The following is a 14,255-nucleotide window of genomic DNA, read 5'->3' as shown; positions in this document are numbered from 1 at the left end:
TTTAAAAATGTTTCATTAAATGTGCATTCTGTTGTAAATAAAAATATGCCCTTTTCCCTTATGGGGTATCCAAGAGCCCATATAGAGTCCTTACATAGGTTCCCTATTGGTAGGAGAAAATAACAGAGGCCAACCAGAGAATATTGAGAAGCAAAGCAGCTAGTAAGCTTGATCTTTATTGATCTGTTGCAACAGGGTACTCCCCTCACACGCAGGAGAGGAAGAGGACCCAGAACAATGGCCTGCAAGGCCTTATAAAGACTTTTGAAATTCCCCTTCTCTAGATCAGGACCACCCCCAGAAACATTATGCATACATCACAGAAGGGGTGTAACCTAAGACCACCCCTCAGATACATCCCACCTACATCACAGAAATTTAAATGTTGTTTTTCTCTTGTCCTTGTTTATCTCCTGTCTAGCAGGTTACTTGATTGGATTTTCTGGGGAGCCTGGCCATTCTTTTGTAGTGCTAAAATACTTATTTCCTGGGCCAGGTCACAGGCTCACACCTTATTCAAACACAGATTAAAGGAAGAGACAATGGGGAGGCTTTTCCATTTTTAACCTTGCAGAGAAAGGATTTGGTCAGTTTAGGAATCAAAATGGTTCCTGTGCTGATCTATGTATGTGCAGTTATGAACATTACTATATATCTAAAACCATAAAATTCCTATCACAATATTCCCCCCTTTGGGGCTAGAATTTTTCTTAAAAATTTTTGCCCCACAAATAATAACATCGTATGTTGTAAATGGATGTGTTTGTATAAATATATCATAAAAATAACACATGTTGCGTTTTGCTACTAAATTACTTGTGGCATTCTAACACTTTGGGAGAGACCATTTACTCAATAGTGTTCTATGCTTTACACCTAGCAGGAAGGTAAGGTCCACTAATGACTGAAAAGTGCAGTTTGCTTCCCCCCCCCGCCATTTTTGTGTTCTCAGGTGTCAAGGTAGCTCTTCTGTGGTCTCACACTGACATAGTGCTACAGCAACACATCCTGTCTGTTGAATCCCCTCAGGGCTTTCATTTAACCATGTCGCCTGGCATTCACCATAGCTGGCACAGGTTTTGGGCATCTCGTGAGGGAGAGGTCTTCGCCTTGGCCTTTAGCTATGGGATTTTATTATAGGCTGTGGTCTCGCACTCGCACAATGGGAAGTTGCTCACTTGCACTTAAAGGACCAAAAGCTAATTGCAGCCTGGATACACTTGCCCAATTCAAACTGAGTCCAATTTGAATTTATCTTGCCCCATGGTTCTCAAGTCTTCAAACCAATCTGTTAAAGAAAACCATTCTTAAAAAGGGCACTTTGTCCAAATAAGTCAATTTAAGTCTATAAGGAATCATTCCTGCTAAACCAAAGCATATCCACCTTCATGTACCTGGTGTTTTATGGATCCAGAAGTTTGTCCTTGGCAAAACGAGGTTTAACACATATTAAAATGGATAGGGAAAGATTGGCATAGTGTCAGGTGGGACAATGAAATGTGGTTATCTAAACATTGGACTACACAATAGTGTGAGCTATTAGAAAGTATAAAATGCATGAGAATTCTCCATTGGTGTGTAAGCAATAAGACATTAAACATAAAAACAGTTACACACAATAAATTGCCCCCCTTTGTGGAAATCACACTGTCAGACACATTTCAACATTCTTACATAATAACACATAATACAAAACAAAATAATTAAATATCTGTTGCATATCTTGACACAATTGTGATCTTTTACGTATGTATCTTTTGAATCCTGGAGCAGAGGCTTGAGGTTCAAGTGAAAAAATGTCCTTGCAATTCAACTCCTCCCCCCTTTGTCAGCCCCCCCCCGCCAGTCTATAGCCTTTGAAAGAGATAACTGTGGGCACTTTGAAAACTCTGGTGTTGCAGGTCTTGTGAGTTGAGGGGTTGTTGCTGCTTTTCATCATTGCACATCTGTAGAAGTGATATCCTGTAAGGGGGCAGGGTTTTGGGGCGACTTAAAAACACAGTTAGACAAGAAGGATGTCCTCCAGTTTCCATGGGAAGCTGCAAATAATAAAAAATCTTAGCACATTAAGCATTTTATTTATTTCAATATTATTATCACATTTCCACATAATTACTGTTATTATCTGCTAAGTTTGTTTGCTTTCCTTCACTTAATTTTTGTTGTTGTTGTTCTTTTCATATTATAAAATAAAAAATTACTCCACATGTATAGAAAGAGAACTGTAAAAAATACAAAGGTTAAAAAATAAAGAAAGCAAAAAATTAGATTACCAGTTAGATGAAAATGGACTTGACACAAAGACATCAGATTCAGAAAATAACTATTATTAAATAGTACAAAGATATTATCAAAACCACACATATTACTACTGGACTGAAAAAAAAGGGAAAACAATGGGGAAAACTTAAAATTCACCATGTGCTATCCAATAAAAGAACTTCATGAGACTGACTTTCAACATGTGATGAACATGTCCCCAAAGTAAAACACAAACACACAAAATGAGCTATGAGGAACCAAAAATAAATAAATGCTAAGACACACAATTAATAAGTAACCTGAAGTAATCTGTTTTGGCATTCTAACATCCCAAATGAAAATAAAAGTGTTTCTTGATGTGACATCATCAGCTGTAATGTTAATACTGGGAAATGAGTTAATACCAAGAAAAAATGAATGGCAATTTTAAAGTTGTGCAAATAACTTGCACTAGCCAAAATGACAGAATTAATAAGAAATGCTCAGGCAAAAAGGTAAACAAATACCATTCCACAAACAATGTTTGGTTGTGCTTCGATTAATTTAATGGAAGAACTGATAAAATGAACTTAATAAACGAAAACAGATTATTTGTAACCTAAAAAAAATGTCAAAGCCACAAAGAGATAGAAGGAAATCAACTAATGTAGCAGGGATTCAGACTTGTTTTGCTGAACAGAAAGAAAGTGACTGTTTGGCTTTAAGTGAAGAAAGACAAAAGGAAAAACAAATGCATTTACTTTTTATAGAGTATTTAAATCACTGTTTGCATCCCTTCATTATCATTTGTGCTGTGGGAGAAAAGAAGGGACACTCTGTTAAAAGGGAAAATTATTTCATGTGAGAGGTCTGTCAGGAAATGCTGTTCCTAAAATGCATAGGCATATACACACCTGTTGAAAGGGAAAATTATTTCATGTGAGAGGTCTGTCAGGAAATGCTGTTCCTAAAATGCATAGGCATATACACATACACACACACACAAAAAAAAAAACCTTATGAAATTTAAATCCCATTGGGGGGGGGGAGAAACTACTCAAGAGAGGAACTCACAGTGGGAGTGCTTTGATATTTACCTGTGAAAAGAATTTGGCATGTCCAGTACTTAACTATTGTCTTCCTGGAGCAAAACACATTAAGGATGATTTCCCTCAATGGTTCCAAGTTTTACATTTGGAAGAAACCTCCTCTCCCCCCTTACAGTTCCCCCCTTCCTCTTTCTCTCTTCTTTAGCTGATCTAGCCTCTGTGCATGTGCAGAGTTCATGTCTCAGCAAACCTTTTATACTATTGAAAATGTTGCATCCTTTGGCTAAATTACCATTTGAATAAGGGAAGGGAAGGGTAAGGAGTAGATTTTGAAAACAGGGTTTGATTTTAAACAAAAAAGAGAAACTCAGCAATTTAAGTATTCACCAAAGCTAGCAATTTCAGCCCAAGCAAACTGAGACTGCTTCCTTTATGTACAGGAAAGGGCTAATATCCCTCTGGCCATTCGCGGAACAATCAACCGCTCTCTTATTTATGAGTAAAAATGGCCAGAGAGTTAGAATTCATGGGATTTTTTTTTTTTTTTTTTAACATTCTCAGTCATGGTCAAGGCTAATTCTACTTAACTATATGAATTTTTATGTGCTTAAACTTTGAGTAGACTTTTAAGTCTGATTTTTGTAAATAATAGACAAAATGATAAACACTGTAATCACTTAAATGTCTGATATCACCAGTTCTGCTTCAAACATCACGAGCAAATCTGGGCTGAATTTCAACACATCAGCTACAAATTGGGAAAGTTGAAAGGGACCTGGGGTCATCTAGTCCAACCCTAAAATACAGGGTTCATAGCAAGATTTGTACTACCAGAAACACACACATTCACCTCTCACCTTTAAAAACAAAGAGCAAATCTGGGCTGGATTTCAACTCATCAGCCACAAATTGGGAAAGTTGAAAGGGACCTGGGGTCATCTAGTCCAACCCTAAAATACAGGGTTCATAGCAAGATTTGTACTACCAGAGAGACACACACATACTTATGTACACAGACACAACTGGGGAAGAGACCACAAGCCATGCGCCTATCATGTACTAAGGCAGAGGAAAATAAAAGTACCCAACCCTTTTAGCAGATCTTGAAGCTAGTTTGAGTGAGTGTTTACTTCCTTAGACTAAAGAGTGAAAGTTCCTAGATAAATTATCTTTAAAGACTGAAGTGAACATTTTTCCTAAGATAGGGAGAGGATCTCTTATAAAGCATAGTTAAAACAGCCATAGATTTGATTTAAAAGGAATACAAAAGTGACAATTTTTCCTGAACTTGCAGAGGAATAGTAAGCCTAATCTATGCCCCCCCCCTTGCAGTTTCCTTTAAAGGAAGCTTACTCGGAAGTAAATTTACCTGGCACAGAATAAGAAGGAGAAGGAAAAAAAACCTGAAAGAGACAGAATGAAACAAGGGGGGGCATTTTCTAAGAAAAGAGGCCAGGACGTCTTATAGAGACTGATACCAGGAGCCTTACAATAACTCTTCTGTCCAACCAGATCAAAGTTAAAACTGGACTCAGATATTTTTCTTAGAAGGAACACCATACTTTCATAGGCATATACTTAATGAAATACATACACTGCATTTTAGCTTGAGAGAGCAGTTGGCTCAACTAGGCTTTTGCAGCAGAAACATTAGGTTAACTTAGACTGGAACACAGGTGTACTCACAAACTCAAAAGTTACAACACAACATCATTTACCATTAGACTTAAAATCACCCTCCCCACTGAAACTAGAGAAAGGAGGTGGGGTAATCCTCCTTTCAGAACACAAGTAGCACATATACAGGATTTTACCACTTGGGAGAAAAACTCTCTTTTAGAGCCTCTTTCAAATAACAAACATTTGCACACTTCATTCTCAATTTTTGTCTTGTTTAAGATTGATAAGGCTTCAACATGACTTCCTTAGATTTAGAACTTGGAGCAAGCTTGCATTTTTATTTTAGATGGCACATTTAAGATAAGCAGCTGCTGGATGTTACCTAAGTACAATTTAAACACAGGAAAAACGTTTCTTAAACACAAATTGAAGGGGACTGTCAGAGTCCAGGCGGGAAGTAAGCACCAACTGGGCTTCTTTCACGCCAGGGGTCTGAGGACTATTTTTCTTTTGACTGAGGTGCACCCATTTTCAATTAAAAGGGGTTTGGACCTGGGCAAAACTCCGAAGGGTCCGGAAAAGGGGAAACCTGGTCAAACTCCGAGGGGGAAAACCTGGGGATACCTGGACAAATCTCCGAGGGGAAAAACCTGGGGATACCTGGACAAATCTCCGAGGGGGAAAACCTGGGGATACCTGGACAAATCTCCGAGGGGAAAAACCTGGGGATACCTGGACAAATCTCCGAGGGGGAAAACCTGGGGATACCTGGACAAATCTCCGAGGGGGAAAACCTGGGGATACCTGGACAAATCTCCGAGGGGGAAAACCTGGGGATACCTGGACAAATCTCCGAGGGGGAAAACCTGGGGATACCTGGACAAATCTCTGAGGGGAAAAACCTGGGGATACCTGGACAAATCTCCGAGGGGAAAAACCTGGGGATACCTGGACAAATCTCCGAGGGGAAAAACCTGGGGATACCTCACTTAATCTCTATTCTACAACCCACAGCAACCTCCCTGCCTCTTACAATCTAACTCAGAGTCCCTACTGAACGCTTGCACACTTGCAATGCCAGGTTGAGACTCTGGAATATGAAAGATGGAAAGGAATTCAGCGCCCTTGCGTTCTCTGTTCACAGGTCATTTCTAACAAAGATCGCCATGGCAGAGGTGCGGCTGCGCTGGGAGTTCAGTGCAGAAGAAATTGCACAACCTTTCTGGGCAAAACTCCGAAGGAATAGGTTGGCATAAAGAATTAAGTGGAAGAAATCACACACAACCTTTGCCTGGGCATACTCCGAAGGGCTAAGGCTGGTGTTGAGATCAAGAGGACAGAAAGGAGGAGCAGGCAGTTTTTCAAGAGTTAAAGTGAGGAAAGAAGTAAGGATTTGAGAAGTATAGGTTTGCTGTGGTTTGCAGAATCCCACCCCACTACCCATTTTTCCTACTCATACTCACTTCGCAAGCGCTGTCCTGGTGATCCCGGGATCTCTTGACTGGTTGTTTAAGGCCGGCCTGATCAAGCTTTGCTTCCTCTGGTTAGCCCCGCTGAAACTCCAAGTTATTTCCAGACCCTGGGACCGATGGAAGACTGGTTATTCCTCCTGGCAAACTGCCTGGTGCGCGCTGGATAACCAGTCCTTCCTCGTTTCCAGAATCCGGGTAACCAAAAGTCCCTTCGTGGTTGCCATCTGTTGTAAATAAAAATATGCCCTTTTCCCTTATGGGGTATCCAAGAGCCCATATAGAGTCCTTACATAGGTTCCCTATTGGTAGGAGAAAATAACAGAGGCCAACCAGAGAATATTGAGAAGCAAAGCAGCTAGTAAGCTTGATCTTTATTGATCTGTTGCAACAGGGTACTCCCCTCACACGCAGGAGAGGAAGAGGACCCAGAACAATGGCCTGCAAGGCCTTATAAAGACTTTTGAAATTCCCCTTCTCTAGATCAGGACCACCCCCAGAAACATTATGCATACATCACAGAAGGGGTGTAACCTAAGACCACCCCTCAGATACATCCCACCTACATCACAGAAATTTAAATGTTGTTTTTCTCTTGTCCTTGTTTATCTCCTGTCTAGCAGGTTACTTGATTGGATTTTCTGGGGAGCCTGGCCATTCTTTTGTAGTGCTAAAATACTTATTTCCTGGGCCAGGTCACAGGCTCACACCTTATTCAAACACAGATTAAAGGAAGAGACAATGGGGAGGCTTTTCCATTTTTAACCTTGCAGAGAAAGGATTTGGTCAGTTTAGGAATCAAAATGGTTCCTGTGCTGATCTATGTATGTGCAGTTATGAACATTACTATATATCTAAAACCATAAAATTCCTATCACAATTCCAACTAGGTCATACTAACTGAGGGCATGTTTGAAAAGACTGTCCATGGGCATAGTTATGTTGGGGGGGGCAGGCTTTATGTTAGTGGGGGGCAGAACCTCAGTTAGATAATTTTATTTTACTTGATTTAGGGAAGGGGCAACTGCCTGGTCAACTCCATTCCACATTTCACTATTTTAATTTCTGCAATGCCATTTAATCACAGTTTAAAGGACGCAATGCTAACAATCTGCTTCCAATATATGAAGCACTGAAGCAATCAAGATCTGTTTTCCTGCTCTTATTGCATGATTTGTACACGGGAAATAGAAATAGGGAAGAAATACCAGATTCTCCATTTATTCTGTTGGAACGTGTGAGACTTGGATAGGCTAGACAAAACACATTGCAGCCGATGACTGTCTAGCTTCACCCAAACATCTTGCGCCACTCTGAATAAAAAATACAAGGAACTCGTCTGTTTTCTCGTTACTTTTGCCCTAGAGAACTTCATACAGAATGGCTTTACGTTTTCAGTGTCAAAACTAGGCCAGATTCCAAAATGGGAAGCAAACGTGTTCAGAACAGACAGGTACATTTTAATTGCACAATGTCAATAGTCAGGTCTCAGGCTTTTGTGTTCAGGCATAAACTAACACGGCAATCCCCTATTGCCAGAGGTTCCCAAACTGTGATCTGCAGACCACAAGCAGCCTGTGAGCTTCAGTCAGGTGATCTGCAATTACTACATTCATTTTTTAAAAGTTCTTTGGTTCCACTTTTCCTTGTACATTCAAGGTAACTAACAACAGATGTGATACAATGCAGTAGAAACCGGTAAGCTCTATATTTTGACTCTGTGTGCTCCAAATGAGGTTGCCCAACTGTGCATGTGCAGTGCAGACTGAAACGTACACACCGCCGCTTAACTGTGCATTTCGGTTTTAAACCGGACGCAAGCTGGTTTGAAAGGAAATGCATCAAACAACAGTGTTTCTCAGAAAGCTACAAGATACAGATGGATTGTGGTTCATGTCATGTGTACTTGACTTTAAACACCAGAGGTGGAAGCGTGCTGGAGCCGGCGTAAATGGTAATGTGTACACAGCCTTTGTGTCTCAAAAACATCTCTCAACATCCTTTCTTCCTTCATAATTGTGTATCAGGGATGGGGAGCCCATGATCCTCTAGATATTGGACTACATACAGACTGTGGCTGATGGGGAACACAACAGCTTCCAGAGGTCCATGGGTTAACCACCACTATGTAGATGGCCACAGGTTCTCTATCCTTGCTGTGGATGACCTGGATTCACTTTTGTAATCCCCACCCCCATTTATTTCCAGATTATGTTTACTGCTGCTGAGTTGGGAGTATTTGACCTGCTTTTGGAATCAGGCAAACTCCTGCCTTCAACAACTATTGCTGAACGTCTGGGCAGCAGCTTCACTGGGATGGAGAGGCTGTTGGATACCTGTGTGGCCTTAAAGCTCCTGCGAGTGGAGAGGACGGGCAGCCAAGGTAACCACATTGGAAGGAAGAAGCAACTCAAGTTGTTTCGAAATTCTGACTCACGTGTAGCTGAAGATGACTGTTTTCAGCCATCTTATCTGCTAACGTGTACAATGGTGCCATCAGGACGCAACTTCAGGACAGATGCCCAAATGGAGCAGGTCTACCATAACTGGAAGCAGATGAAGTCATGAACATTGCCATCTAAATAAGGGAGACACCTAAGAACCTAGAGGCGCAGGAAGCTAACATTGGTCTATGTAGCTCAGTATTGTCTCCACTCTGACTGGGAGTAGCTCTTCAGGGTTTCAGATGGGGTCTTTCCCAGGAGGGCTCGTGAAAGGGGTGCACATGCCAGCAGGGGCCCCCAGACTTTTTTTTTAAAGGAAAACCGGACGTTTCTGAAGAAAGTTAGAGCACAAAATGCAGAGGTACCTCTAATGCTTCAGCACTCGGCAGGCAGCACCATTGCTGATTACTTAATCACTGTTATGATCAGAGGCAGGAATGTTGAGCACCCCCACCTGGGACTCTCCTAGAGTGGCAGCAGCAGAAGCCAGAGGAGGATGTAGGAACAGGAGGATGTTTGTTAAAGCTCTGCCCGGAAGCACCTTGAAACACAAAGCACTCTCTGGCTAAAATCTAAGTTGAATTGTCTTAAATAATAAGCTTTTGAGCTCACCCATTAGGAAATGAAATGGAAAGGAATGTCATCACAATTATAGCTAATGAACTTGATGCTTTGCTCATTTCTGAAGAATTACTAGTTTGTGTAGGAAAGGGATGTTCACTTGGCTTCATCTTACTACTTTCAGGGCTTTAGATAATTTATTTGTGAGTTGTTGCTTTGGACATTTTGTTCACACAGTTGCAGTTAGGGAGAAAAACTTGCCTTCTACAAAGGTGTGAAAACACTGATTTCTTTTCCCCCGTCTATCAGCTCTTTATGGAAGCACAGATTTTTCCAATCTCTACCTTGCTGAATCAAGCCCAAAGTCTCAGTATCATCATATGATGTTCATCTCTGAAACCACATTTCCAAATTTGAACTACTTGACAGATGCAGTGAGGTAAGAGGATGGGTGTGGGTGTCTAGCTCTGTGTGCTCATGTAGAAAATGGCTCTGTGCAATGAAATGCTGAACTGCCTTTGGAAGATGATTGCCATGAGGGAAGTCAAGATGCCAACTGTTGAAAGTGATAAAGCTAAGACTGTGTAGACATTTTTAGCTTAGAATGCATCTAAGTTGTTCTTTTTCTCAATTCAGATAAAAGCTGGTTTGGGAAAGAACCCTGTGATTTTTACAGCTACAGTTTAAAAGTGTTACTCAGACTCTGGTCTCTGGCTGTTTTTGGACTCCAACTCCCATCTTTCCTTGCTAGCAAGACCAGTGGTCCAGGATGATGGGAACTATAGTCCCAAAACAACTGGCAACCCAAGTCTGGGAAACACTGGTTTAAAACAATACATGTAATGTATTCTGTTTTCAGGTGGTGGTGGGGGGAACATCTGGAATTTTCTTTGGTCATCATGCTACCTAATTTTCACTCAATTACAACAAATGTTCTGTTTCAGGCAAGGAAAAAGCCCACTTGGGAAAATACATGGCGATTCATCTAGCAATTTATTTGATGTCCTTTTAAGGTAAAAGCAGGTTGTTGTTTTTTAGAGGCGGGAGTTCTTACCTTTGAGGGAATGGGTGTTTGTGTGGACAGGTGGAGTCCCCCCACCCCAGGCAACCCCCAAGTGGAATAATGACTCAAGACAACGTGCTATGGGATTAAAACTGGCCACAACTTTATTAAGTTTCAGATGTAGGGAGACCTTGGCTCAGGCATTGGGCGTTTATCCTTCCCTGTCCCCAGCCAAGGATCTGGGAGACATCAGGGTTATCCAGAGTGTGTGGGGATTGGGCTGGCTCTGGAGAACATATATTCAAGCAGAGAGCCCGCCCCCCGTTTTGCCGCCGTTGGAGGGGAGAACAATGACAACCTTTCGGCGTATGGCCAATGCTTCCCCTCAACGGGGAACCCTGGGATCACCGCCGCAAGGGGGGCATGGGTCACCGCTTCATGCTCCCCCCATTTAGGAAGATAGACTAAAGGATTCCGCCCAAGGCCTGAAACCACCAAAGGTGTGACGTTTTGCTACAGAAAAGGCAAAACCTGCCGATGCAGGAAAATTCCTTTCTGGCCCTGATGTAGCAGCGCCTGCGTACTGTGGAGAAGAGGTTAACCTGCAAAAGAAGACTTGACTGAGGGAGGGGAGGGTGGGAGAAGCTCTGGAGCCGACTGCCGCTTCACAGGTAAGATTCACCTTCTGTTGTGTGGGCAGGACGGTCCCTCCCCTTACCTGGCCGATCCCCTGGCAACGCCTCCCCAGGCAGGATTGGACGATTGGCTGAGGTAGGCGGAGACCTCCAGGTATCCAGCCTGGGGAGGATGAAGCCAGCCTGAACTACTAGGAGTCGCACTGGGATCTGGGGGGCTGCCCATGACCACGCAAAAGGTGGCCATTTGATGTGGGGAATGGTCATTCTTGTCAGACTGAACAATTGTGCAGTTGTAGGAAACATCTCTGGGAATGTGCATACAATCCAGACATTTGAAGGGTACCGGACGTCCCCCAATGCTCCCCTTTCTAGCATTTCTAGTATTTGTCCAGCAATGCTGGGAACAATGTTTTCAGTGGCCTTTGCCTGGGATTTGCACATCCTGGGCCAATTCTGGTTGGATTTCAATCACAACTGGTTAGAGCACTTCAGTCACCCAGACACCATGGGACCGGATGCCATGGGGCTCTTTCCTATTTATTTGACCTATTTATTGAGCACTTCGGTTGTTAGGAGCATTCCTGTTTGTCTGGTTGTGGGGAGATTACCGTATTTTTTGCTCTATAAGACTCACTTTTTCCCTCCTAAAAAGTAAGGAGAAATGTGTGTGCGTCTTATGGGGCGAATGCAGGCTGCACAGCTATAACAGAAGCCAGAACAGCAAGAGGGATCGCTGCTTTTGCTGCGCAGCGATCCCTCTTGCTGTTCTGGCTTCTGAGATTCAGAATGTTTTTTTTCTTGTTTTCCTCCTCCAAAAACTAGGTGCGTCTTATAGAGCAAAAAACACAGTATTTGACAATGAACATTCTTCCTGCATCCTTCCTGATTTTCTTGCAGGCTGTTCATACATCCTTCCAGATAATCAGGTTATTCCTTCCACACATTTCAGTTTATTTCCCCATCATTTTCCAAACTGCAGCAAAAAATCAGTTTCTTTTTTAAAGTGGGTCTGTTGCACTGGAGCATTTTATTTCGTTTTAATTCCTTAAAACTGAATTTCCCAGTATGCTCTTCAGTCCCTCCTGTAAAACAATGACAGTCTAGAGGTGGCAATAAGTCATATATAGCTTCAGGCCAAGAATTTCCTGAAATCATTCCTTCCAGCACAGCAGTTGACAGAGCAACTGGGGCTTCATGGTGTTTGCCCAGAGCGTGATTGTGTGATTGAGAGTCAAGCCCTAAATTACAAATCAGGCTGCATGTGGGTATTGTTTCCACTTACCTGCCAAAGTAATTTTGAATCTACAGGTCTGAGGATGAGATGAAAAGGTTTTCTCACAGCATGAATTCCAATTGGCATCTGTGGGGCAGAGATGTGATGGCTGCCTTCGATCTTTCTCACTTCCCACTCATTTGCGATTTGGGAGGTGAGTTCCAGAGAGGAGCAAGCTGAAAAGGCCTCAGCTGTCTTTCTTTTTCTGCCTGTCAACATCATGTGGGTGTCTTGTGTGTGCCCTATTCTGGTACAGTTTAGTAATTAACAGCAAAAAGATTCAAAACAAGACCACAAAAATTCCAAAGATGGGTGATAACAAGAAGGAACATATTGTTTCTGCTCTCCTCTTGAAAACACCCTTCAGTACTATTACTCTATTTGCCTCCCAGCTGTTTTCCTCTATTAGTTTTCATATGTCAGGACACGTTGAGTAATTTTTTTGGTCAAGTTCATCCTCTTGTCCTGCAGCGTTCTTCTCCTTGACCTGTCTCTGTCTGTTTTGAATCTGTTCATTCTAACCTAGTATTTCGCAAACTTGGGTCCCCAGCTGTTTTTGGACTACAACTCCCATCATCTCTAGCTAGCAAGACCAGTGGTCATGGATGATGGGAATTGTAGTCGAAAAACAGCTGGAGACCAAAGTTTGGGAAACACTGGCTCTGTCTCCTCCCCAAACTTGACATCGAGGGTTATCCTTGCTAATCATTTCTGTCTATCCTTATTCTACCTGCAGTCTTTCCCCCACCCTCCTTGTACGCAATGAATTGTGGTTGCTTTCCAATGCAATATCCTAATCTTGTAGTTTAATTTTGAAATGTTCTATTCTATGCTACTCCAAGATATTGTGTTACGGTGGGGAGGGGGGGGAGAATATGGATGCCATAAATAAATAATACAGTATTCCTCCAATGTATTGTGTTCACATATTTTGATCTGCTTATATCCTGAATAATCTGTGGCACAAGTTCAATCCTGTCAAATCCCTGAAGCTCATCAGGTGGTGACCTGAGACCCTGCCCATGAAACGGTTGGAGAGGCACTTACCTGACGTGGTGTCCTGATATTTTGCACAGGAGTGTTTGAAAGAAGCTTTGAGAAGTTTTCATTTTTGTTTTTCCTTGTTCTCCCTTGAAGGAAGTGGTTGCGGCTTGGCTAAAGAATGCATTGCATTGTATCCAAACTCTACGGTGACTATTTTCGACTTACCCAATGTAGTGGAAATGGCAAAGAAGCATTTCGTATCCCCAGAAGAACACTGGATTACTTTCCATGAGGGTAACTGTGGTTGGTTCTGATGTGTCATTACCAGGGATACCATGTCCTAGGGGCTGAGTCCTCCCCCCCCTATTTTTGGGGAGGAGGGTAGGATTCTCCCATGCTCAAAGGAGGAGGGGGAAGGAAAGAAGAAGAAGTGTTTGGATTTGATATCCCGCTTTATCACTACCCGAAGGAGTCTCAAAGCGGCTAACATTCTCCTTTCCCTTCCTCCCCCACAACAAACACTCTGTGAGGTGAGTGGGGCTGAGAGACTTCAGAGAAGTGTGACTAGCCCATGTGGAGGAGCAGGGAATCGAACCCGGTTCACCAGATTACGACTCTACCACTCTTAACCACTACACCACACTGGCTAAGGTAGAGGAGGAGGTGGAGACGGAGGAGGCTAAGCACGGCACAGCTTCAGTGACTAATTCCTTCTCCTCCTCTACCTGTTGCAGAGAGGAAGGAGCAGCGAACCAGTCATGGTGGTAGGAAGAGGGGGAGGACCCCCCCCAGACATTGAAGCTGCACTGCCACCATGTTTGGCACCTCCCCGGCTCCTCCCAATTTCTTGACATCACACGTGCGACATTGGGGCATTGCCCCCTCCATTCTTGCTCACATAGGTACCAACGCCCTGGGACCTTGGGTGCGCAAGCACCCACAAAATTACCCATAAAGGGGCTGGGCACCCACA

The 14,255-nt window shown here is 42.7% G+C and overlaps 1 protein-coding gene across 1 annotated transcript in view; it reads left to right on the top strand.

Moving 5' to 3' along the window:
• LOC308588539 (acetylserotonin O-methyltransferase-like) overlaps positions 1-14,255 on the top strand; it is a 46,968-nt gene that overhangs the window by 706 nt on the left and 32,007 nt on the right. The window contains exons 2-6 of the mRNA XM_081196950.1: positions 8,588-8,762; positions 9,694-9,823; positions 10,329-10,397; positions 12,334-12,452; positions 13,436-13,576. Of these exons, the coding sequence (XP_081053076.1) occupies positions 8,588-8,762; positions 9,694-9,823; positions 10,329-10,397; positions 12,334-12,452; positions 13,436-13,576 (634 nt within the window). The remainder of the gene's footprint in view (positions 1-8,587; positions 8,763-9,693; positions 9,824-10,328; positions 10,398-12,333; positions 12,453-13,435; positions 13,577-14,255) is intronic.

Source organism: Podarcis bocagei, assembly GCF_964188305.1.
Source record: "Podarcis bocagei genome assembly, chromosome: 6".
NCBI lineage: Eukaryota > Metazoa > Chordata > Lepidosauria > Squamata > Lacertidae > Podarcis > Podarcis bocagei.
This window is presented reverse-complemented; position numbering and strand designations above follow the sequence as displayed.